The 25,416-nt window shown below is 34.7% G+C and overlaps 1 protein-coding gene across 1 annotated transcript in view; it reads right to left on the reverse strand.

The window, feature by feature from the left end:
• LOC140750244 (uncharacterized) overlaps window positions 1-25,416 on the reverse strand; it is a 284,412-nt gene that overhangs the window by 233,255 nt on the left and 25,741 nt on the right. The window contains exon 2 of the mRNA XM_073083679.1: window positions 14,506-14,659. Coding sequence (XP_072939780.1) covers window positions 14,506-14,551 — 46 coding nt within the window. The 5' untranslated portion in view covers window positions 14,552-14,659. The remainder of the gene's footprint in view (window positions 1-14,505; window positions 14,660-25,416) is intronic.

Genomic DNA, 25,416 nt, shown 5'->3' on the forward strand with positions numbered 1-25,416 from the left:
AGAATCGCCTACTATCTATTTTTCATACCCCTAAGTGATAAGGATTATTCATCCTTAACATTTTTTTATTTATATGGCAACATAACGTTTGCCGGGAGTTATGGGAGCTGGGCGTCGAGGAAAGAATTGCAGTCTATTTCGCGAATGAATTAATTTTTTTATTTAAATTTTAACACAACTTGTAAAAATATATGAGATAGGTAGAGTCACTTTCCGCGATGGAGGTGAACTGTTCCCATGGCGCACGGCCACCTGCACGTGGGACGCGCCTCGTCAGCGTTGGCCGTTCCGCGAAGGCACGATGCAGCGCAAGCACGATGCAGCATGAGAACGGTGTAGGGCTGGCGCGATGCAGCCTTAACGTGTAGGGCTGTCCCTTACACGTAACTCGGGTCAGCTAGTATAAATATAAATATTATTGTACTAAAGCGGTTCTCTTAGCTTAAAAGATGACGTAAACGTTGGAAAGAAGACTTTGAAATCATCCTAAAACCATCACTAGCGCATTAAAGTGAAGAAGCGCTACCGAGTCGTTAAAAGTTATCTACTCACGTCCGATCTTTCGTAGGCAGAACATTAGATTAGGTATTATTAATAACAGGAGCTTAATTGCAATTTTGTACAACAACGATAACACTACCCTACTATGCAATAAGAATATTAAACCGTAACACCAGTTAGAGTGATAAATTATTATGTTCGCTGCAACGACGGTAGTCATTAATGTGTCGGTAGTCGTTTCGTCAAGCGTCTAACGAAGAATAAACTTTTACACCCATTTCTTGGTTAGTTTAAGTAATGAGGGGTTTGCGATAGCAACAATAGTAATTATTACTTACTTAAAAAAACACTTATAGATTAAAACTATGGATATTAACCTATGGATTAAAACTAAATGCCACTAAATCTCAGGCAATTATCATAGGGAGTCCGCGTCTGATTTCCAGAATTGACTGGCACCAGGTACCCCCTATAACACTGGATAACAACATCATCCCTTATTGCAACAAGGTCAAAAATTTAGGTATCCTCATGGACCAGCATCTTTCGTGGACACCACAGATCACCGAAGTCAGCAAGAAGCTCTTTGCTGCAGTGGGCTCTCTTAGTAGGCTGAAAAATGTTTTACCTATTCCCACTAAAATTACGCTTGCTCAGTCTCTACTTCTACCAATACTTGACTATGCTGATGTGTGCTATCCTGACATTACTGAGGAGCAACTAAATAAGCTTGAGCGTCTCCAAAACTTATGTATACGATTCATATTTGGGCTACGTAAATATGATCATGTTTCAGAATATCGTGCAAAGCTCAAGTGGCTCCCAATTCGCCTTCGCCGAAATGCTCACATTCTATCTCTTCTATATTGTGTACTATTTAATCCGACTTCTCCTCCATACCTCAAGCAACGATTTCAGTTTCTCCATCTGTCCCATGATCGATCCCTTCGCTCCACTGAAAACCATGCTCTCCTTACTCCACTCCACTCAACATCCTTCTACAGGAAATCCTTTACTATATCCGCTATCCGTCTGTGGAACTCTCTTCCTGTAAATATTCGCAATGCTCAATCCCTTTACTCCTTCAAAAATCTGGTGAAATGTCATTATCTTCAGCTCTAACTCTATCTTTGTTTCTTTTCCTTTCCATATGCTTTTGCTATCTGTAATTTAATATCTTTGTTTATTAAAATCTTAAATCTGTCACAACTCTTTTAAATCTTGCTCCTTTCTTTTTAAATACGTATAATTGTTTCTATAATTTGTTCCAAAATTTGTATTTTATGCCAAATTCTACCATCTGTTATTTGCACCCTACCTATCATTCTATATTTTTTCACTTAACTCCGCACCTAAAGGTTGCCTGGAAGAGATCGCTGCTGAGCGATAAGGCCGCCTATTGTATTTTTAAAATTATTAATTTTCCATGTGTTTTGATTCTGTTTATGGGTACAATAAAGTATATTATTATTATTATTATTATTATTATTATAGCAAAAATATTACGTTGTTTGCGACTATTACAGACTTCGTTTATCTTTACAAAAAGGTGTCGTCAAAATCTTTCTTTATTACGATTTTGAAAAATGGACAAGAAAAAATAATATAAACGCAACTAACAGATAACCTGACTGCCCAAAGAAGAGTTCGGGCAGTCGGTTAAAAATGTGTCAGTCATTTTTAAATTATTCATAAAAACTGTTTTTAACTGTGAATATCTACTACTGTCTCGCGCAGGTCTTTCGTATTGTAGGTAAAGCAATCAAATTGAGCGGGCCTGGAGCGTACCCGACCACGCTGCCAGAATGCGGCTTGGTAGAGGAAAATACGGGTTAGTTCTCAACGCATTACTGATGTTTTCAAACTAGCCCTAAGACTCCCGGTAAGGATTCAAAAATTGCTTTCCAACGGTAACTACCGGGACCGACGATTTACATGGCCTCCAAAGCATGAAAGCGAGTGTAAAATTTAAGCACTTCGTCATACATCTAACTCTCAAATCCGCGCCCGACGTTGCTTAACTTTGTACATCAGTTAAGACACACGCCGTAGGGCTATGTGCACTTCAATTTTACATAATATGCAATGTCAAACCCGTATGGCATACAATCGGAACATATAAAAATGCATCTGGTACCCACTATCTATTTGTTGTGTTTGTCGTTTTTCCTATTTTAATTAAACAAAGGCTAAACACTGTACTTATTTATCAAGGATTTAAACACAATTTACTTTCCAAACGGACTTTTGTAACCTAATCAACGCAAATTGTATCAAAGCGCATTTACCCGTTGAAAACTAATTATCGTCATTAATTATCCAATCAGATATCGTGCTAAGATAATTTGAAATAAATGTTACAAGTATAATATAAAGTACCTACTCACCATCGACTATGTACCATTGACCAGAAGAATTTGCCAATGAATAAAACGGATTTAAAGTAGAGTACTTATGCGCCTTTTTTTTAAGAACTATATAATCCTCAGAACAATGCTAGTTATTGTTCTGAGATATAGTCATTCGATTATATACGTAATTCTGTCACGTTCTATCATGAAATATTGATAGAGATTTTAATTAGAGAAAAGTCCTTACATTTTTTTTAAAACAACGTCATTAAGAGGAATCATTGCTAAAAGGTTAATTTTTCCATAGTCCGCACTCCTCCAGTGAAGGGCAAAACTGCTTAACATTAGAAATAGGTATGGCGGCCATTACCAAAAGCGCGAACAGACGGATGTTCTGATAAAATTAAATATTCAAATAAAAAACGCGTTATCGTATTTTAGAGTGGAGAGGTACAAACTGACAGATAAAGTTTAAAAACAACGGTAAAACCCAACATATCAGTTATATATTTAGCGCACGGAAATAACGATTTGTTATTTCCGTTTGCGCAGCGATTGCACTAGGAGATGAAGCGACATCCAAGGGAAGGTAAACCTTTAAAAATAAATTCTAGCACATCTCGTGAATAGGACGGGAAGCTGCTATGTCAGCGTTTTCTTCAATTTCTAGCGAAAATGTGGCACTTTTAAATGTGATCCGAGTATTAAAGATATTCTGCAGTAAAGTGTCAAGTGATCAATGTCATTTCGAAATTTGTGATAGATAGATTGAGCCTTAAAATAAATTCGAATTTATTTTTAACAACCAAAGGTGCATTGCTCCTCAGTGAATGTATTAAATATTTTTTAGAAAATAAGAATTATTTTGTTTCGTCCTATGAAATTTAATCATTAGTTGCTTTCATTGTTAAAAAAAATCATCATGAAGACATGGATGAAGAAACAGTCCACCTGATGATTGGAGCCTATAATCAATCAGATAAGATTCGATTCCTACCTGAAGTCGTCCTCAGATACGCCGCTACCCCTGAGGACCCTAAGCTGTACTGCCAGAACACCAGAACACAGCAGCGCTTAACACTGCTGTTATAAGGCAGTAACAAGAGTGGTAGTAGTGTCGCTGGAGGCGAAGCACAGAGGTGAATACCACCTTAAAAATACCTACTTGATAAATTATACTAAAAACATACAAGTATCCTACTTTAAACAGGACTGAAAGCTAAAAGCTTTGGGCAGTTTTGAGGTTAAGATGCAAAGTACCGAAAATACTCCACAGCGTATAAACACAAACATCTTGAAAATATTCCAAGTACGTTGTGTCTTTAAGTAAGAAACTGTAGTAAACTTCGGGGTTAAGGGTAGGAATATGGAAAATATGTGGAAGTGCCTACAAATTTGTATAAAGCAGAAGCTTACACATATTACCTCTCCGTGCATTGTTGTTTGTTTAGGGATATAAAGCAAGTTAAACAGTACCGTGTATATTTCAAAATTACTTCTGGTAAAGTCGCCAATCTTCGAGTAAAACTTTCACTCAAGGTCATCCATTATTAAGGTTGTTTAATATAACTAATAATATTAGTCAATATTGAAAAACAGACACAAATATGTATGCGTCTACATAGACGCAAAAATATAAATAGGCATAAGAATTGTGTTTTTTATTGTATTTTAATCCCTTATTCTAGATGACATTTCTATATATTAATGTATTAAAACATACTGAAGCTTTAAGTTTCGGCAGTCGAGCAATATAGTTGCAAACAACCAGGTGTACAATATGGAGCACACCTTACGATGAAGACCTCGTGTCCCAGATGTGTAACTATGAAAAGCTTGCATAATTTCCTCTGAATACTGAGCCTAGCCGCGTCTAAAGCCCCCAGTTGAATGTCTATCTGAATAAAAGATGCTCCAGAATAGTCATCTTAAATTTAAGCGAGAAGCTTTGATGAGGTAACAAAACAGACTCTTAGGTACAATTCTCACGCGAATAAGTATGAACTTGTCGCGGTATACTATAGGGTACGATACGCTGATTGGCTCAGACTGAGCTTAAGGACGTATAATGACCAATAAAATTCGGATATTTCTGATCCAATCGACTGATGTCACAACAGAAAAGTCATTACAAGCATTGGCGCTAGAACTGTAGTACGATACACTGGAATATTCAGGCAAGTTTATCTATAATTAATTCGAGTTTATTTATAATGAAATTCAAGTATTTCTGATCTATTTGACTGATGTTATAACAAACAGTGTCTCTAGGGGTCTATTAGGAAATTTCGTCTCTTATAAATGGAATACCTTGAAAGCGTGACCGTTATATTAAATTGGGTGCTTACACAAATGTCTGCATTAAACATCTAAATACGGGGATTAAAGCCCTTGTCGGCAATTTGCAAGAAAATAAGCGATAAAATTGCGCGAAGATTTTTTTCTTCCGGGTCGCGGGTGCGAATCGAGGTCAGTCGTATTCAGCACTCCGAATTCTGATAAAGTTATATTCAGTTAAATCATGTTTTGTGTAAATGTACCAGTAAGAGCTCTGTTTTTGGAATAGAAATAAAAGTTGTGGTTCTGTTACAAAATTAGGACAAAATTACTTCGTTCTAAGTTCGTTACGAATATATGTGATGGTATAGGTACATTTTAAATTAAATATGCACCGCCATTTCTCCCACATGGGAAACGTGCGCGCATAAAATAAAAATTATACCGATAGTATTTAATTTTTACCAACACTATATAAATTATGTTACACATTACATGGAAAGCGTGAGTGATCCTATCTTTTGGGTCAAATGTGTGGTAAGACTCTAAGTGAAGATAGTAAGGTGTGATTACTTAGGTGTCAGACAGGAACGAACCTATGAAACGAACCCCACCTTCAGTGGACATCTGTCCAACTCGCGTCGATTATTAAAACGAAAGTAGAGGCATATCCGTCCAGTGTGAGCAATGTCTTGACAACAATTGAACTTAAATGGAATTTATATTCCATTGAATCATAGACGTCGCATGTTTGCACAGTAAATAATGACATTCATAATATTATGATTGAAAACTGCATCCTAAGCGTGACAAACAGTAATAAATAACATGGCGACGCTATTATTTTGAGTGACAAGTTAATTAGTCGGAGAAATGTGACGACAATTAAACAAGCTAAAAACGCAACCTTATAAACACAGCCGGAGTAGCAAAATAAACAACATAACTTTAAAGCATGCAATCAGCAAAGTAACGCCTGAGACTATTAACTATCTAGGTCTAAGTGTTTGCGTCCTGCTGTTCTCGTATTCACATAATCCAAATCCACATCTGAATCACAGTTGTTAATGTAGACAGCGGTATTATTACCGGTCGTAATTGAATTAAAAGATAAGTCCGCAAATTCTAAAGAAAATACAGAACGAGACAACCGAGCTCTATACAAAACCTCGCAGTGTTTATGACGTTACGGGAATGCAATCAGTTCCAACACAATTTTGTTGAACAGAACTTGCCTCAACTTCGTCTATTGAATCTGGGAGTCGACTGGATTGACACTTCAATTTCGAAAACGTTTACAACCGAAATTAAGATGTCTTTAGGAAATTTACTTGGAAAAAATTGTAAATTGATTAAACACGTGTAAACGTTTTATTTTATTATTCTTGGCTTTTAAGACTCTGGGTCCAAATCTACATTAAGCTTGGTTTTAGAATTGAGGATGATTATTATTATACGAACTTAAATTCCTAAAACTTAGCTTCTCCAGGAGATATAATTCTTTATTATCTGCCCGCTCCTGTATGCTGTACTCACTTCTGGCTTTTGGTAATGACAACAAGATAAGTCTATACTGTTTAGAGATAATTGTAAAGAGGTACAAAAATCGACCTTCTAAAGGTACCATGCGAGTAACAGTAAGTAAATACAAAGGTTACAGCCTGCGTTAGCGACGTGATAATGGTAGTTGTCGGCAGCCGCTGGCGATTGATAATGATCGTCAGTGAGGGTAGTTAACTGTGGCTGGTCATCAGATGCTGAGGACAGTCGCCGATAATCAGATATAAATATTCCCTGGTAACCGATTGCGACGTCGACAACCGCCAATCTACTTTCGACCTGAATGGTCATAGACATTTGAGTCGCAAGATAGACTACACTTAAAACTAGTTTTGTAAATAAGATAGATACTAGGACAAACAACAACAACAGAACAATAAATCGACACTATTCCTATGACAAACCTGTGTTTGATTACAAAATCTAATTGCTCTGTTCTCGTCAAAGAAACTTTCCACTGCGGTTCAAACTTGCACAGTTCCGGAAGTGTCGTTAGCACTTCGTGCGAAAATTTTGCAATTCTCAGATTGTCGTATGTTAACTAACTTAACATAAGTTCTGCTAACTAACTCTCTCATGAACTTTAATTAAGGTGTCCCAAGATATACATTACCGGTAGTGGATCTATTGTTGACATATCGTTAAGGAATGATTTTGATGTAGTTCACAGGGAGTAGTTAACTGTAACGATCGAACACTGCCACTTGACGTATTATTTCAGGTTGAAGATACATGTTCGACGGGATATTAATTAAAATAACTCATTCCTCACATCGTGGATGCCATCAAAATGTTGAACCAGATGAATACACAAACACTCAGACTCAAAATAGAATAGAATAGAATAGCCCAGGATAGAACGATCAGTCGAACAGTTACTCGTATATAGTCAATCAATGTGACTGATCTTATATCTTCTAAAATTTAAACCATATACCTATACTACGAAATATCGAGTACCTGATACAATATTGGCAATAATATCAAGTTTGATATCCCAAGTTATGTACACGAGTCAATATGTATCATCGTCCGGCGTAGCTGAACCAGGGGTAAATTTGATCCGTGTGTGTAAACAAACGGTTTGCTTGAGAAACCGTTTGCATGAAACTTGAGGCTATGGTGTATACGAAGATAGTTAAATTGCCTCTAACAACAGATATAAATGTAACAAAATCTGAGGGGAAAATATTTGTTAAAACAAAGAATATCATGTCCATAATGTCAATTGCACGACTCATGATGCGAAGCATCAGAGAGTGCTTTACGATCGAAAAAATTTTGAGACTCTTATGGGTTCAGGGTTCGAGTTTCACTAATATTTTGTTGAATTATATCACGATCTTTAGCGGAACCTCATGAAATTGACCCTTTGAAGGTGGTAGAACCCTTCGTGGTTCGACTCCGGCGGCACCGCCGCCACACCTATTTCGACCTAATAACAGCAGTGTTAGGCGCTGCTGTGTTCCGATTTGAAGGGTGTGGTAAGGGAGACAGACTTTTCCGAGGCGTTCCAACTTAGTCCTCAGGGGTAGTGGCGCATCTGTGCCCGACCTCAGGTAGGAATATCTAATCCTATCTGGGGTTGATTACAGATGTCCACGGGCGGCAGTAGCCACTTACCATCAGGTGGACTGCATGCTCGTCTGCTACTCTTATATTAGAAAAAAAATTACCAGTTTTAACGATAAATAAAAAGTCATGATTAAATTTATATTTTCATCTCTGAAAACTGTCCATAATTGTTTTAATAAGTTTACATAACATTTAAAATAATTCTGGGATGACCGTTCACTAAAAATCTTATAACTGTATTTTTATTCAGCCAGTAAATTTTAATGTTTATCTCACATTCATTTTATTGGAAAATATAGTAACATATTGTTTTAATACAAATTAAAAGAGGAAAACTCAGTGGGGCTAAGTTCCAGAAAGTTTTCCTGTTCTAACGATGTAACCGCGGAAAAGGGCATTCTTCCTTGTTTCGTGAATGTAACACAACTTGTATCTAATTACAGAGACTTTCTTTCGACGTCGACAATGTTATTACGGAAGCTCTAAATAATCTCGAATGATAAGATAACCGCATAATACGATTGTGTCATATGTAAAAGTTCTTTTTATTATGTATTTGGCTTTATTTTTGGTAACGTTAAGTAGTTGTTTTTGCTTTATATTAGCCGTGCTTTACATTAACAGTGAAATTCAGTGACTATAGATCCTATTGGGAAGGTCTACAGTTACATTTCTTATCTTATCTGGGATTGATTACAGACGTCCATGACTAGCGATTAACCATCAGCGGTGAAATGCATTCTCATTGGCTACTTTTAAATTATAAAAAGGCCATCAATATGTGGTTGTCACTTTGATGAAGAGTATCTCATGCTCTTGTTATCCAATATCAATTTGCCTGATGAAGTCCTCACAATGAAATTTATTCTACTAATCTTTGTAAGTATAATGTAAAATCCGCAGAAGCGACACCCAATTCGCAGTATTTTCACCATAACAAAAACAGCATTCGCAATATAAGATTCGATGTATCAATTTTGAATTCGAACTCCATATGTGCCCACACATTCCCAGTGATACTCAAGTGCAAATCGCTGGATTGACACTTCAATTCCAGCAAGTTTAAAACCACTCGCAGTTGGAAACTTGCATGTCTGTTACATGTTACGAGTACACCTCTCCTAATTGAAATTAACCATACAAGTTTTCTTTCCAGTTTTGTTTTATAAATTGAATTTATAAACTACTACTACTACAATTTGTAAGTTTGAACGTCCTTATGTTTTCAAAGTTGGGTATTGAAATGTAACAAAAATATTGAATTGTATTAATTGAGTAAACATTCTATCAAACTATGCAATTTATTTTGAGATTTGTACGAGATTTGTTTCTTCTTCATTTACCAAGGCGTACTATTAAAATATATAAATTAATCAATATTCAAAACTTAAAAAAAAACACTAAATTACTGAAGAAACATTTTGATTTTATAATACATGGGGCGTATAAGTTTCCCTACAAAAAAAATAAGTTTGCAATACGTCGAGCAAAACCTTTACACAGAAATTCTTCGGAGATTCCTACAAAGTACAACTATTCTTTACCTATTCTTATTCAGCAACAATATGTCAACCTTTCTTTGTTACAGAAAAAAATGGGTATATGTACCTATGTATTTGTCATGTATACGTATGTCTTTCAAAGCAAGTAATAACAAATAAAGCCACAGTAAAACCACAGTCAGTCTAAGGGTGGTTCCACTCCAGGGGTACCACCGCCACACTTATTTCTGCCTAATAACGAAATGTGAGCAGCTGTTTTAGGTTTTAAAAATGTGTTAATGAATGACACTGATACAAGACTTTTCAAATTAGACTAAAGAGATAAAACGCTGTCTGTGACCGTTTCAATCCTCTCTAGGATTGATTAGATATATATGTAAATGAACTGCAGTGCAAACTTACTTTGACATAATAATTTGTAAAAAAAAGTTATTCCCCAACTCATTTTACTTCAAATTAAGAATATTCTACATGGAGACATAAAAATGTTTACCCATCACCGATCAAACTTTTAATAATCTCAACATAAGGAAAGGTCAAAACCTTTGCATTGCCGTTGAGTACAATTTTTAACAAACGTAAATTGTATCGAATGTCGAAGAAAACTTTTTAAAGCAGGCATTAAAATTGCCCCTTCTGACAACTCTATGAACAACTCCGAAATGTACTTTAGCAAAGTTTGTCTCTGTCAACAGCGATCCCGTAATGAAATTTAACTCAACACGAATGTTTTTCCAACGTTTATCACTGTGAAACTCAATTTATTCTCATAATCCTTACGATTCTAAGCGCCGAGTTTCTAAAGTAAAATGTCTTGTGGTTTACCTGCTAACAATTTAGCAAGATTTTTTATACAATGAACATGACATACTACTTTTTTTTAAGAAATATTAAATTGAAGATCGAAAGAAACATCTGCAAGCAGAAATTTTCATAGTGTTCTTGAAGTATTATAAATAGAGCATATTATGCTCTTAAGAGTCAAATCTAATTAAGAGTTAAGTTCTAATTAGACCATTATCGTTTTATTATATGACAAGACGGGCGTTTTTAAGACAATCCAGCATGATGACAAACGGGGATAAATATGTCCATTATAAATAAAGATCCTATTCAACATGGACTTGGGAACGGACGTTCGTTAATTAATTAAATATTTTGCAAACCCGATTATTATTCTATTTTTATATAGAAAATATATGCAGCTAGTTATGCAAAATTACTAGTGTGCAGTGTGCATGCAATCGTACTATCCGGTGTAAAACTAGCCTTATCTAAATACGCCATAACACGACTGGAGCGAAACTATTGCACAAATTGTCGGGATTGCCACTCCAATTTAGACAGGTTTGGGAAATTTACAACATGCACAGATTTTGCCGTTTCGCTTGTGGATTTATAACATATGTAATTGTATTACACATTTGATTGTAGCTCTGGATTTTGTATTCGTTTTTTAGGCTTCCCGACTCCAATATGCGATGATTAACATGATGATCCATTATTTATGACGAATATAGTTAAATCGGTCCTTCAATTTTATTCTAAGGTTCATTTGAAAATAATTTATTTGCGTGAATATAATAATTGACGTTATCAGCCACTAAAAATACAAAATGCAAGTAAAACTTAATCTACAGTTGTTGAGATTGTTATACAGAAAAACGTTTCTTACTATTTCATCTTAATAACAAGTTGTCTCATTACTACATAAATAAATTCCTCATAAGTTGTTACCTTGGAAGAAATATGGCGTCTTTTATAAACCTGAACAAGGGACAAGAAATCTTACGACTTTCTTCGGAGCACAAGTCCCGATAAAAATCTTATGAGACTCTTTGTGTCAGCTTTGAAATATGTAAACCCAAAGTTCGGCGATGGCATCATTAGGCCATCTCTCACTACGCGAGGTACAACCTTCGGGCTTTAGTTTATCTCATAGGGGAAGCTAGTTCCTGGTACGAATATAGCCTACGATTATTAGTTGTTTTCGTGTTTAAAACCTCGACACGCAGAAACCAAGTAGAGGGTTCGATCCCCGGCCGGGCCGACCAGTAAATTATAGAATTAGTTTTTAATCTGGGTGTTTATGTATTCGTCAATACATGTACCAATTACCCCTACAATAATCCCTGTATTGAATCTTAGCGTTAGCCTAGCTAGCCAGTATCTCTTCAATAGGTAGGTATATCATTTTCTGTCTACAAATTCCGTAAAATCATATCTATCATGACACAAAAAGAATTAAGTAACATACTTTAAAAGATAATACATATAAAACTATACTTTAAAACTCATAGTGCCTATGATATTAACGTAAATTTGCCGATCATGCCATTAGGCCAGCCGCACCAGTGCCATACGACGCCATTACCCTATCGCCTCATCTACATACTTTGTCACTACCTTTGGCACTTTCGGGAATGATATACGATTACGATGTGTATCAGGAATATTGTGTGGATAAGTTGTATGCTAGTTGTTATATTAAAAATCTGAAAAGTAATCCAAATTTTATTCGAAAACAGTTCGAAAACAGTCTCTGAATAAAGAAATCTTCTATGCTAATGGACAAATTGGACATTCTATTTCTTTTCTAACAGGCGAAGTAGAAGCGAAGTTTCTAAGTGGCGAAAAGATTAAGAAAATCATGGCAATTATTTTGTTGATTACCATTTAAGATTTTTAATAAGACACTGGTTTTCGCCAACAAAAAACAATTACTAATTTTTCGGTTTTTATAATACTTTTCCTAATAACAGTATCTGGATATACAAATGAAACTGTGATTTCGCTAAGTTGGTATCTTCGACTCACTTTAAACTAGGTGTGTAATATTTAAAAAAATGCAAACGGCAATCGCGTACGTGATAAACATCGTTGTTCAGAGATAAAACCGCTATATGGGTATCTTGGGTAAACCCATCACATTGTAAATATTAGCATGGTGCACAACAAACGGTGCATTTATTGTATGTTTTGTATGAGACCAAGTTCTAGCGGTCAACTAGATATATTAAAAAAAATGCCTCTAGTGGCGTCGAACCACGAAGTGTTCTATATCTTACCTACATTTATAATTGCAGGAATAAACAAACTTAAAATACTAGTAGCAGTTCCAACAATGACCATTATTAATTATCGATCCATCCATTTTACCTTAATCAAATATGGCTATGCCTAGTAGGTATGAAATAAATCGATGTCTAGTGTCGGTCTATGCTAAGCGAAACATAAAATAGACTCTTATTTAATACGGGCGGAAATACAAACTGCATAACAAACTAAAAATCCCAATACAAACAAAAGACAGAATGTTACTTCATTCTGTTTCCGAAATCGATAGTCGTGATGACAAACATCAGGAAGTTGTCACCGCATCGCTCCTTTCAAAGCGATCCCTGATTATAAAAGCTAATTGCTTTGTTCGTGGAACTAAGTTTAACAAGTGCGGATCGAACTTCCCCAGTTTCAGAAGTGTCATTAGCTCATCGAGTTAATTTTGCTGGGAATAAAATTATGCGCGTCAGTTTTAATGACGGAAAAATTACTATTTAATCTTGTACATTAAAAACTACACCTATTTCTGTTTAATCACAGCATTTTAGTCCTCAGGCGTTGCGGCGTATCTGTGGTCGGCCTCAGGTAGGATTCTAATCTTATCTGGGGTTGATGACAGCTGTTGATGGACGGCAGTAGCCACTTACCATCAGGTGGACTGTATGCCCGTCAGTTACGTCTATATATTAAAAACATGATATAAGATTTGCTGTTTAGGCACAACATGTAATTAATCCATCCAGTTTAATAAGGATATGAGTTACAAAACTAATGTATCATATCGAGCAAGTGGGAGTAAAAAAAGATAAACTAAACTGTATTGACTGGTGATGTTCCTTAAATACAGTAAACTTTTAATCTAAAATATTTTTGGCTTAAAATAATCTTTATTTCAAGAAAAAATACTACAGTTTCTATTATAAAAGTAGTTCAACGCCACTCAATAATAATATGTGGCTCTATCTCAATTTTTTTATGTGTATTCCATTTCAAAAAATCACCTTAACAAACATAGATAAAAGTACTATTTAGTGCTACTTTATAGCAGTGTTATAATGTACGCTTATATTACCTGGTCTACTTTTCTGTTACCCGATAGAAATAGCTACATTCAATCATAATTATGTCGTACTTGAATAATCATGTCACCTCACTATTAACGATTTGCGTCTTTGGGTTTTCCGGTAGTTAACAGCGTAAAATCCGTTCATAAAATATTGGCAAATAAATGACAGCTGTTATTTATATTTATTACACGCTTAAAACCCAAAGATCCGTAGTTAATAAATCACAGATTCTATTAAGACAGACAACAATCGAGCTTTGTGATTAATTTGCCTTTGTTTTGTACCTACAAAGTTGCAATTAATTTATTTGTCGAATATTGTTTATATGCATGTTGTTTTTTATCTGGGAGTTGAGTCCGCAAAAAGAGAAGACTCAGCGAAAAAAAGATGTGTTAGAAAAGGATGTGTAAAAAATTATTTGTACGCCATTTATGGTAGAATGAGCGAACATTCTTGACTATAACACCAATGTATACACCTTGTTCTACAAATCAAAATTTTTGTATTTGTAAAAAAAAAAAGGACGCCACACTATTTTCAGACCAGCCTATTCCTCGAATTTTCATTCTACTAATAAGAATCTATTACTAGTAGTACAAATATAATACTTACATCGTTGCGAGTCGGTCTTGTGCGGGGACTTCTTGTCGCGAACCATGGCTGCGGGCGTGGGTCGCGGACTACAAGTGGTGCTGGCCACTATCGCCCAACGCAATCGCCCGCGCTCATGTGCCACGCGCCACTGTGTTCTCGTCGAACGGGACTCCTGGAAAAAAGAATAAGGTTTATCACACTCACAAATCATTCCCACAAGTCATACATTTTTCAATCTACGACATTATAGGCGCTTTTTGAATTTGTATGACCTACCTGTATTTAAATTTAAATTACGATTTGCAATTTTTTTGACGTTATATGGAATTATATTTGCTGTAAAGATTATAAAAGTTGATCCGTAACCTAAACGTCTAAAAGTACTCTATGCTCTCAAAGATGTACCTATGAAACAACTACAACTTAGCAAATAAAGTCATAGTATATAACCTATACGTTATTAACAGTAATCTTTTGACGATGACGTTATATTTTTAACACGGAAAATGTTAAACGATCTTGTCCTGAACGTTGCAACAATCATTAAAATAAATAAACCACATGTATTTTTAGTATTCTTTTGTACGGAATTGAAACAAATGTCAATGACCATCACATGCTTTCGCTGCCTTTGTAGAGTTTGGTGTTATTTCTATAGACCACCGACGTGGAGTATCTCAGCTGCAGCGAAAACAATACATCGGAGTTGCAAAGGCTGAATAGGGGTATCGTATGCACGAAGAAATAGCTCTAGCTACTTAGCTCTTAGTAGAGATATGTTAAAGAAAAGTATCACGTAGAGATACGAGATTTTGTAAGTTTTCTATCAATTATATTAAGTAGTGTTTTCATAAAAGAAGAAATATTACTGAATAGCATAGATACTGTTGTCATCAAAATATTCTGAATTCAATCTTTAAATAGAAATAATATTTTTTTTGTTTAATTGATGTATGTGCTTTATGCACTTTGCTTTGATTTGTAGCGGACCTAGTACTATAATCCTATAGTGACTGATTACATAGTTTCAGGGACCATGGCCAATTCTACTTAATTCTTCATTTCGTGAACTCTATGTTTGCTAGCTAGTTAAACATAAAACTTCCATATTTTACCTATTTTTATGAAGATAATCAAAGCAGTTCACCTAGTTGTCAGTGGCCCCTGTCATCCAAAGACAGCTATAAAGTTAGAACGGCTCTTAAAAGACTCTTTCTTAGAAAACGCTTAAAATCAAAACAATAGTCGCTGGAGTAGCTTGACATTGCCGTTACAAGGTAAAATAATTATTGTCGCCATCAAGTACTTTACTTGTAAGATTTAAAATAACTGGAATAACTTCCTCCAAGTATCAGCAGTGATGGATGAAGTTCCAGCCAATAAATAGTTTAGTGGCGGTCAAACTTCTGCAAAACTTCAAGTAATTTGCTATGCATGAAGATTAATATCGGGTGCACAAACATGAAAGTACGTTCTAGTCAAACTTCAACGCTATAAAATAATTATTATGTAGAATAAAATATATTTTTTTTAATTTTAGGGTAATAAATGTATTCGATTTTTAATTTCTGCGTTATAACAGATGCGCTGCTGTTAGGCTGCTGTGTTCTTATTTAAATGGTGTGATTTCACTTCATGAAGTGAAAAACAACGCATTTGTGATAGTTCAAATATGACTTCATTTCCATTTTAAAGTACCAGAATAGCTCGGCGGTGACTACTCTTACTTATATAAGCATAAGAAATATTAATGTTAGCACGAAGGATAACACCATGTTACAGCACAAGGTTTTTCGCCAAAACATGTTTGTTTTATGTTCATGTTATTACAAGTTGAATTTAACATGATAGCCGCAAAGTTTGATTTGTTATCAATTAGTTTTAGTTAAAACTTCTACAATAGTAATTACAATAATACGAACTCCACTTGTTACAAATTAGTTTTACTTAACCCTGTAAAATCATATTTATACTAACTAAGGTGTGATAGTTATAACTATAATAATTACAAACTACATTTTTACTTAACCACTTTGAAACAATTTTGCTCGCAAGGGAGTAATTCGGGTAGAGAAACAGTAGATAATTAGTTTTCGTACATGTAGACAAATTTAATTAAAATTGGATAAACATCCCGTACATGCCTGGTCTCTCCCTAATAGACTCTCTACTTCGCTAACAAAACAAGCTCTACAATAGGACGTAAAACCTATTACTATAAATTAAATTATAATGAGACTACGCCTATGTTTGGTGGGCTTTGAAACAAAAAATGTAGATTGCTAAGAACATATCTACGAAAATTGTCTAATAACGGGTTTGTCTAGGGAATTAACTGAAAAATAATACCAAGTATAAAGAAATTTACAATTAGTGTAATTTGAACGTGGTGGTGTTAAGCGCTGCTGCGTTCTGATTCTTGATTTGAATACATATTTTACCGATGCATTCCATCTTAGTCTGCAGGAGGAGTGGCGCATCTATGGCCGACCTCGGGTAAGCATTTAAGCTTGTCAGGGTTCTTAACGACTCCTTAACGATTCATTGGACAAAAGATCTAAATAGAAATTAAATCTACCGTGTTGTAAAAAACCCGCAGTTATATTTTTAACCGATTTTCGTAACGTTAAAATATGTATTTAACCTATTTTACTTATATGTATTTAATGTGGTCTTAATATTAGTTACGTTGGCGCGCCGAGCCGCACGAGTTACTAGAGCGAAAGAATTCATTAACCTTCCGGCAAACGATCAAAGCAATTTAGAGGGATACCGCGCTGTGAACCGGACGGACTGACGTGCACCTATGTATAATAATATGTAAGTGTACTTTGCTAAATATCTCCTTTATATGTTGTTACAGAACGTAAGATATAACTACTCACTAAGATATAACTACAGCTCGTAATTTTTTTATAGTGGGCCCTAGCGATGAGGTCGTCAGGTTACCTGACAGGAAGTAGTCACCGTCGCCTATGGACATTTGCAATATGAAAACTGAAAAGTAATCAAAATTATATATGATGCCGAAAAAGTTTTTTTAAGAAATTTTGAATGTTAATTTTTAATTTAACAAAATATTTATATTCATTATTTTTAACAGCGGCAAGAGGTACGTCAATCACTTACAAAATACCTCAACCATAGATATATTATCCTACTGACGTAATATATCTATGACCTCAACGATATTGTAGTAGTTTTTATAAAGAACAAATGACAACAGTTCAAGGATGGGGCGGCTTATCATTTATGCAAGAACGACAGGAGAAGTGAGGCGTTATCTATGTAGCGCACGAAGATAGAGAGTTGACTTGAAGACATTTGTCCTATGAAAATGTGAATGACTAATGTTAGTGGCTATCACACTGAAGATAAGATTTTCTTATTATACATTTCAAAGCTATATTGAAAAATAAAATTAATTTTCTTATTACTTTTTTCTGCTTCATCTAATCAGAAAATTCTCATACAATTTTGTTATGCATAAAGCTCATACCATAAAAATGAACACAGAATATTTTTACAACGGGAAATTTTACGTAGAGTACTAAAAATCTTTCTACAAATAAGTTTTTTGTCAAAATGTAATCGAGAAAGGCTTATACACATTACCACCTGTAAGGAGTTAAATTAGTTCTCCATAAAATCATACGAAAATTGCTTACATTCATTGTCTTCCTAACTGCTACGATAATATAAAACAATATACAAGTACTTCAAGTTATAAAGAGCGTAATAACCTAAGCTCAAGGTTGGGTGGACTCATCATTTATACAAGACGGACAGGAGGAGCGAGGCGCTATCTGAGCAGCGCACGACGATGGAGGGTCAACTCGAAGAGATTTGTCTTATGAAATATTAATGGCCAACATCATGTCACGCAGTAACGTGGGGCAAATGAGTGTCTGTGAACTGAAGAATGGATTTATTTTTATTACCTTCATTTTTGTTGGCTAAAACTGTAATAGTAAAAGTTAGTTTGTTTCGTCTACATGGTTTAATCCGTGTTAAATAAAATGCTGAATATAAATGAAATTGAATGTTTTTCGAATTTGCGCATGTTACAAAACTACATATGAAACTAAACGTATAATATTTCTAAAAGCCCTACCTCGATTTTGCCTGGAAATTATGCTGTTTTACGCTACCCCCCTCCCCATATATTCATAACCATAAATATAACACACCGTGCACCTACAATACAATAGCAAATAAGTAAAAAAAATCAATAAAATTAATAAAAACCCAATAGGTTAAAATAAAACAAACTGATCGTCATTTAAAAAAAAATCAATACAATAATGTTTTATTTATAAATTACCCTTACTAATACCAAATCATCGCTTTTCATTACTCAGACACCATAATTTATGATGAAACCAGAAGCATACTCCACTAAGACTATACGGAAGGTAGATAAAATATCCTTATTGAGTTAATTAACGGGGTTGTTTTATGAAGCTCGTAAAGTAAAAGATATGACCGTTAATGACTAGTTCCTATTAAACGATATGGTTCTCTCGAGCGGTAATGATATCGGCTATCACGACCGAAAATGATGCTGGATATTACCGATAGTGCTTCGAGGGTATAGGGTATTATACTGGGGAGGAAACTTAATATAGATGACATACATACTCGTAGTATGACGTAGGTAACGTGTTAATTAGACGTGCTGTGAACTCAATATGATATTGCTTGCGGCTAACGCTGTGTAGGTACTTATAAAGATGTATGTAATTATGATGGCGAACTGTATAAACGTGTTACCTATACACGTTATTATATGACTGTTATTATGTTGAATTTGATGCGATATATACAACTTTCCGGTTTTAAAGAATTTTTTTGTTGCAACAGGTACGTTCTCCAGACAAAAAATGTAGCCTCTCGTTATTGTTAAAATTACATATATTAATAGAGCAGTTTTTGGTTCCTGAATATGGCTCAATTTAAATCTATCTGTATAATCTTGTTTGTTTAATAATAAATTATGAATCAAGAATTTTACCATCTAATTTTCTTTATTTACATTTGTCATTCCTACATATACTTCAAAATTATTACTCAGAATTATGTAGAATAACTTATTCTCAGAACCAGAAACTTCAAAATATGATAGCTGGTAATAAAAATCGTAAAAAATACGGACAATTGTCCCCAAGTACCAACTCCATATGGTATAGATTCTGCCTGAATCCAATCACAGCTGTGTTGCCACTGAGGTTTAAAATGGGCGACTAAATCAGTCAGCTGGCATGTCCACCCTTCCACCGAATTGCAGAACTACAAAGTTGACTGGCAGTGGTACCTCCAGTCGAATCTCTTGCGTTCTTTCTTTTATTCCTACAGCCACTTTGTAATACACCGAATCGAACAATCCACATGCGACATATACAATCAATAGTGGGCTAAACGTTCTGTATCCGTGTTCTAAGCCCACTAAACAAGATAACGCTGATCGATGTTTCATACCTAAGCCGCTTTAAGCGCTGCTTACAAATAAATTAATCCCACGGTTGCTTATCTGTATTATGAATCTATCTGTCTGGGAGCCAAACGAAACTTAGTTGGCTATTGGTCATTAACATATACTTGCTTGAGAATATAAAACAAATATTTGGATGTAGTGACACTTTAAGTACTAGGTTCTAGTGTAGTATTGTCGTTTTACTGTATGTGTTGTAAGATATGTAAGTTACAGGATACTACAAACTGAGTTTTCTGACGTCTAAATGTGCCCACATTTATTTACAAAAAAAGATAACATCATAGGATACTCACGCCCAATAGTATCTAACAATTAATCTTAACCTTTAATTGCCTATTTTTTATAATATAGGAATAGCAGATGAACATGCAGTCCACCTGAAGGTAAGTGGTAACTGCAGCCCATGAAATGCAAAAATTATCAAATTTCAATCTTATGAACCAAAAAATTGATTGTGCTTGTTATTGTTTGGCATGAATACTCCACAATTCTGGTCCACCGTTCTAGTATTACAACCACGCTAACAGTTAAAATCATCAATTAAAATCAATGCCTAAATATTTCAGTTCTCTACGAGATATTGTTAGATGATAACAAAAATGAAATAATGTTAATTTATTTGACATCTCTGTACAAAAACATGATATTAACTGGCAGTAAAGTAACTTGTGGGTCGTCTATTTAACGATACACGTATATTTTGTATAATCATTGTGGTTAGTATTCAATCGTTTTTATTCGTGTAATTGGACAGAGATTAAGCCAAGACCATTATTTCAGATTGCCTTTTTTATCAATCCATTCAAGTAACTAACAAAAAGTTTAGCATAGCCGCAACTCGGCTCATTATTGATTATGTGTGACCACACAGATTACGACAGATGTCAAAACAATTATTTTAATTTACATTAGACGTTATGTGCCTATGAGAAGTTGACTATTGTAAATAACAAACATAGTTAACGAAATAACAATATCATTCATCTTGAAGACATTGAACTACAAGTCTAATTTGGACTAAAGTATAACATCCAGTTTTATTAATGAAAATTCAAACGTATCTTGAAGAAAAAATAGATATAACCAAATAGTTTTACTGTGTTCAAATGTCTCCAATAAAACACTATATAGTAAAAGGAACAATTTTTTTTAATAGTTCTCTCTGCCGCCCGCCGTGACTGCCGTTATTACCGGCCCCATAGAACCTTATCAGTAGTCATTCATACACATATCTTTCTCTTTAGGAAACTTCTCATTTTATACATAACCGAGTAGCCTATTTAATTAATTCAGTACCTATCTTTATGCGTCCCTTACTGTAATCACTGTGATAATCGTAAATTTAGGTTTCAATTGTAGAGCTTAGGACTTTCTAAAACAATTAGATAGAGGACTGAAAGGGCTTTAAAACATACAATACAGTGGGACGTAAAATATGATGTAGCCAAGGGTTAAAGGAAGATTAATATTTTGTGCTTTTTCTAATAAGGTAATGGGAATAGGTCATTCAAGTACCCGTTTCCAAAAAAATTCGAAAGCCAGAAAATCATTTTAAATCTCCAAATAACCCAAATTCTTCAAATTACGATAGTAGTATAATTTTACGTCTTATATTAAACCAGGATTTCTTACGTAAATTAAATTGGAATAAAGCCTTTTATTACATCAAGAAGTATAAACGTAATCTAACATAAAGGTTCGAGGACCCTTGATTTACTTAGACTTAATGAAAAGGCAATGTAAAGTGATTCTCGAGTAAATCTTCTATTTGCAAACCTTGTATTTTGCTTTATATTTTGCAAACCCTGCAAAGTTGTCTTAATAGACATTGCGGTACTATTTAAATACCTAATTTTAGATCAATTATAGAGACTAATATATGAAATTGAAATAACAATCGTGAGTAAAATAATTGAGTCACTGCACATCATTGATATATCTAATCATCAGTACATACTTAATGTTGACATTTACGTGGAAAACATCCCTCCCCTCCACCTATTACTAAACCGGGAAATAAGCTGAAACAACTAGCGTAAGTATTTGCCATACCATGGCCTTTAAACCAGAACACAGCAACCCTTAACACTGCTGCTATAAAGAAGTAGTGAGTCGGACTCGATCCACGCAAGGCTCATCCGAACTTATAATATAAAGCCTATATCGGAGGACGATAAATGCTCTAACAATGACGATGACGTTCAACGATTTTTAATTGAGCCTCCCGTTCCAAATTATCAGATTATCCTTAGTTGCCGGTTGGATAATTAGAATAAATCAGCATTTCTCCCCAGCGGTACTGTTGATGGTGGAAATTTGCATGCTGTTACCGTAAATACCGTAATTCTGTTTCGGGAACGGGTGTAATGAGATTATACAACACGAGTCACATTAACACAGCTGATGCTGTAAATACTAGACTAAAGCGCTTGTGGTGCGCTGTGTTTGTGCGTAATCTTTATACAGTATTCTTTAAAGATTAAAGAGATACAGTAACAATAGAGATGTCTGGAATTGTATCTACGTGTGGAAGAGGTAAATGGATTTCTTTACCAAAAGCAGAAAATGAGATGTATTTGATTATTTCTAAAAAAATAGTTTTTAGGAAAGCTTTTAAGGTTTTTCGGAAGGCCAGAACATATGAGGATGGTGACCGATCTTCAAAGTTGAGGAACACTGGGTGCAAGCGGGAGTTGAATGTACAATTGCTGGTGACTAAAGTTTCTGCAAGTTTCCGAGCTTCACAGATTAATGTGTAAGGTAGTGCTATGGTTTTGCTTGTTGAAATGCTCTCCAACCTTTAAATTTATCGTAAACCTTATGAGTACTTTGAGTATGATTGATATGGGTACAGACAGCTCCACAAACTTTCTACCCAGTGAATCTGAAAACTTCCTTCAATTGTGGGAATCTACCCATACTTAACAGCCCGACATAGAATACTTGCAGTCAAGAACCCATTGCCCCGTTCCCTGCTTACTGCACCTGATATTAATCTTCGTGCATATATTACTTGAAGTCTTGAAGTTTAACCGTCATCGAACTATTTGCTGCTAGAACCCTATCTATCACTGTCAATGGAACATGAAGTTATGTCAGAGGAATCTGAAATCACAAGTTTAGTACTCGGCAGTGGCATAATTAGACCAAGTATTGAAGTAAGTTAAGACAAGAACGCTGTTTCCGTCAAGTATGAAATAATTTCTCAACAGTGTAAAGTTAGTTTCGTGCTTGCATTCACAGAGGATTTTGTGTGTTAACAATTTCATCATGAACCTATGAAATCTCACTGATGGGCACAGGTCTCTCTAAGAAGAGAAGGATAAGGTCATGGTCCGAATTTGTAGATTTCATATCCTACCTTTAACAACATTTTTTTATATCTCTTAGCTATGTAGGTTTCCTCGTAATGTAATAATAAAGTTTGGAAAATCCAAAAGTGCACGACTCATAATGCTCATTTAATTATGAAACATATAAAAAAAAAAAAAAACTTAAGTCGTTCAAAATTAATTGCCGAAAAAACAGCTGTAGTAGGAAGAAGGTACTGCACAAGCGCCCCTGGTGGAATAAATGTACATAATATCTATAGATATACAGTCTTGTAGTTTTCGTTTTTTATTAATTGCAATTAAACGACACTGAATTAATTAATCATTCGCATTCAGTGACCTACAATCGTCGATTAGAATTTTTTAAAAAATAATTTAACTCAAATGATGGATTTTTTCACAAGTTACAGTGTTTTCAGGTTTCACACATGACGGACAGGAAAATTTTTTGACCTATTTTGGTGTTTTTTTCCAATTCTATTGCAGTAAATCAATTTTTAAAAAGAATGGAATTAATCTCCATTAAATTATCTCGACAATAGTATGCAAAATATCTTGATTCCGTGAACTATCAAGGCTATAATAATAAAAATAGCCGCCAAAATGAAGCGAAAAAAATTTTTCGATCGTAAAGCACGACTCATGATGCTTCGCATCATGAGTCGTGCAATTCATTTCGAATGCGCAGATAAGTTTGAAAAATCACAGGGACTCGAATATCGGACGGTTTCAACCGCTACGCTATCCCTGCTTTACATATTAAAAATTTATTTGAAACAAACTCAAAATTGCGATCTCGTCTGTATTTCCATTCTTACGTGCTCCCTCTGAGGAATACCAAACAGAGTATTTGATGCCCTCTGAAGTTCTTTATTCCCCCGGAATATTATTTTAAAATTACTATTCTATAGAATATATCGAAACAAACGCGATTCAGTATAACAATTAAAACGGGTATTATAATTTTTATACTGAATAAATTATTTCCTAACAAATAGAAGCATCGATGATATCCATGAAAGGTGGCAGAACCCCTTGTGGTTCCATTCCGGACGCTATACGTTTATCTATCTAACAGTGTAAAGGGCGATGGACCAAGGGCACAATGAATATGTGGCCGACCTTAGGTAGAGCTCAAATTTTATCTGGCGTTGATTTCAGATGACCATTTGCTGCGATTGCCACTTACTATCAAATGGACTGCATGCTCGTATGCTACTTCTATAATATAAAAAATCCTTAACGTTGTTTCTATTTAAATTAAATTTCAAAAGTGTCGACTCTACACCATTTCAGGTCAAAAAAGTTACAAATTAGTCTGAAAAAGATACGTAAAAGCTAAGCTTCAAATTTGAAATAAACATTTATAGAGGATAGCGTCTGTAAAAGAGGGTCAGCCTGTATCTATCTGACGTTCATTGTGGGCGGTCGCATCGCTTCGTGCTCAAATGGGACAGTTTGTGACGTCACGGCTGCGAGATATCGCCGCTTACCTAGCTGATAAACGTGACTGACATTTTACTGACAATATCAAATCGTCAGTTTGTATGCTTAATATATACTTTTATCTTTAATAAGCTTTTATCCTCTTACTTTGCCTTTAAATATATATTTTTAGTGCTTATTTACGTTATTTATGCAAATCCTGTTTAAGATATCGCGCTTCTAAATTCTAGTTTTAACTGAGCATTGTTAGACAATCAGTGTCAGTTTTATTAAGATCTCATAAAAATGCTTAACTTGAATTTCTTGAAAATATTGCTTCCACTGGAAATCGAATATAGGTTCAATACTGCGTAGCACCGATCATGTACGTATACTCAACTCATCTTCACCTCTTATTCTTAACGCCCTTATTCATCTGCCCAATTTTATTAAAATTTGACAAAGAGTAAGTACTTCGAAAAATTTGTCAAATGTCTTTCTTTTTGGTAAGTAAATCATTATAGAGATTTATTTTATTGTTACGAGCGAGCGTTAATTCACCTGTCTTTCAAAATATTTTTATGAATATTTATTAAAAATTAAAACAAATTAATTAACTTCGTAACATTCATACAACAGGTACAAATTTTATCTAAGTTTGAGCTTTTAGGCGAAAGC

The sequence above is a fragment of the Epargyreus clarus genome, unplaced genomic scaffold, assembly GCF_041222505.1.
Source record: "Epargyreus clarus isolate Ecla_fem2 unplaced genomic scaffold, WU_Ecla_fem_2.2 ptg000019l, whole genome shotgun sequence".
Taxonomy (NCBI): domain Eukaryota; kingdom Metazoa; phylum Arthropoda; class Insecta; order Lepidoptera; family Hesperiidae; genus Epargyreus; species Epargyreus clarus.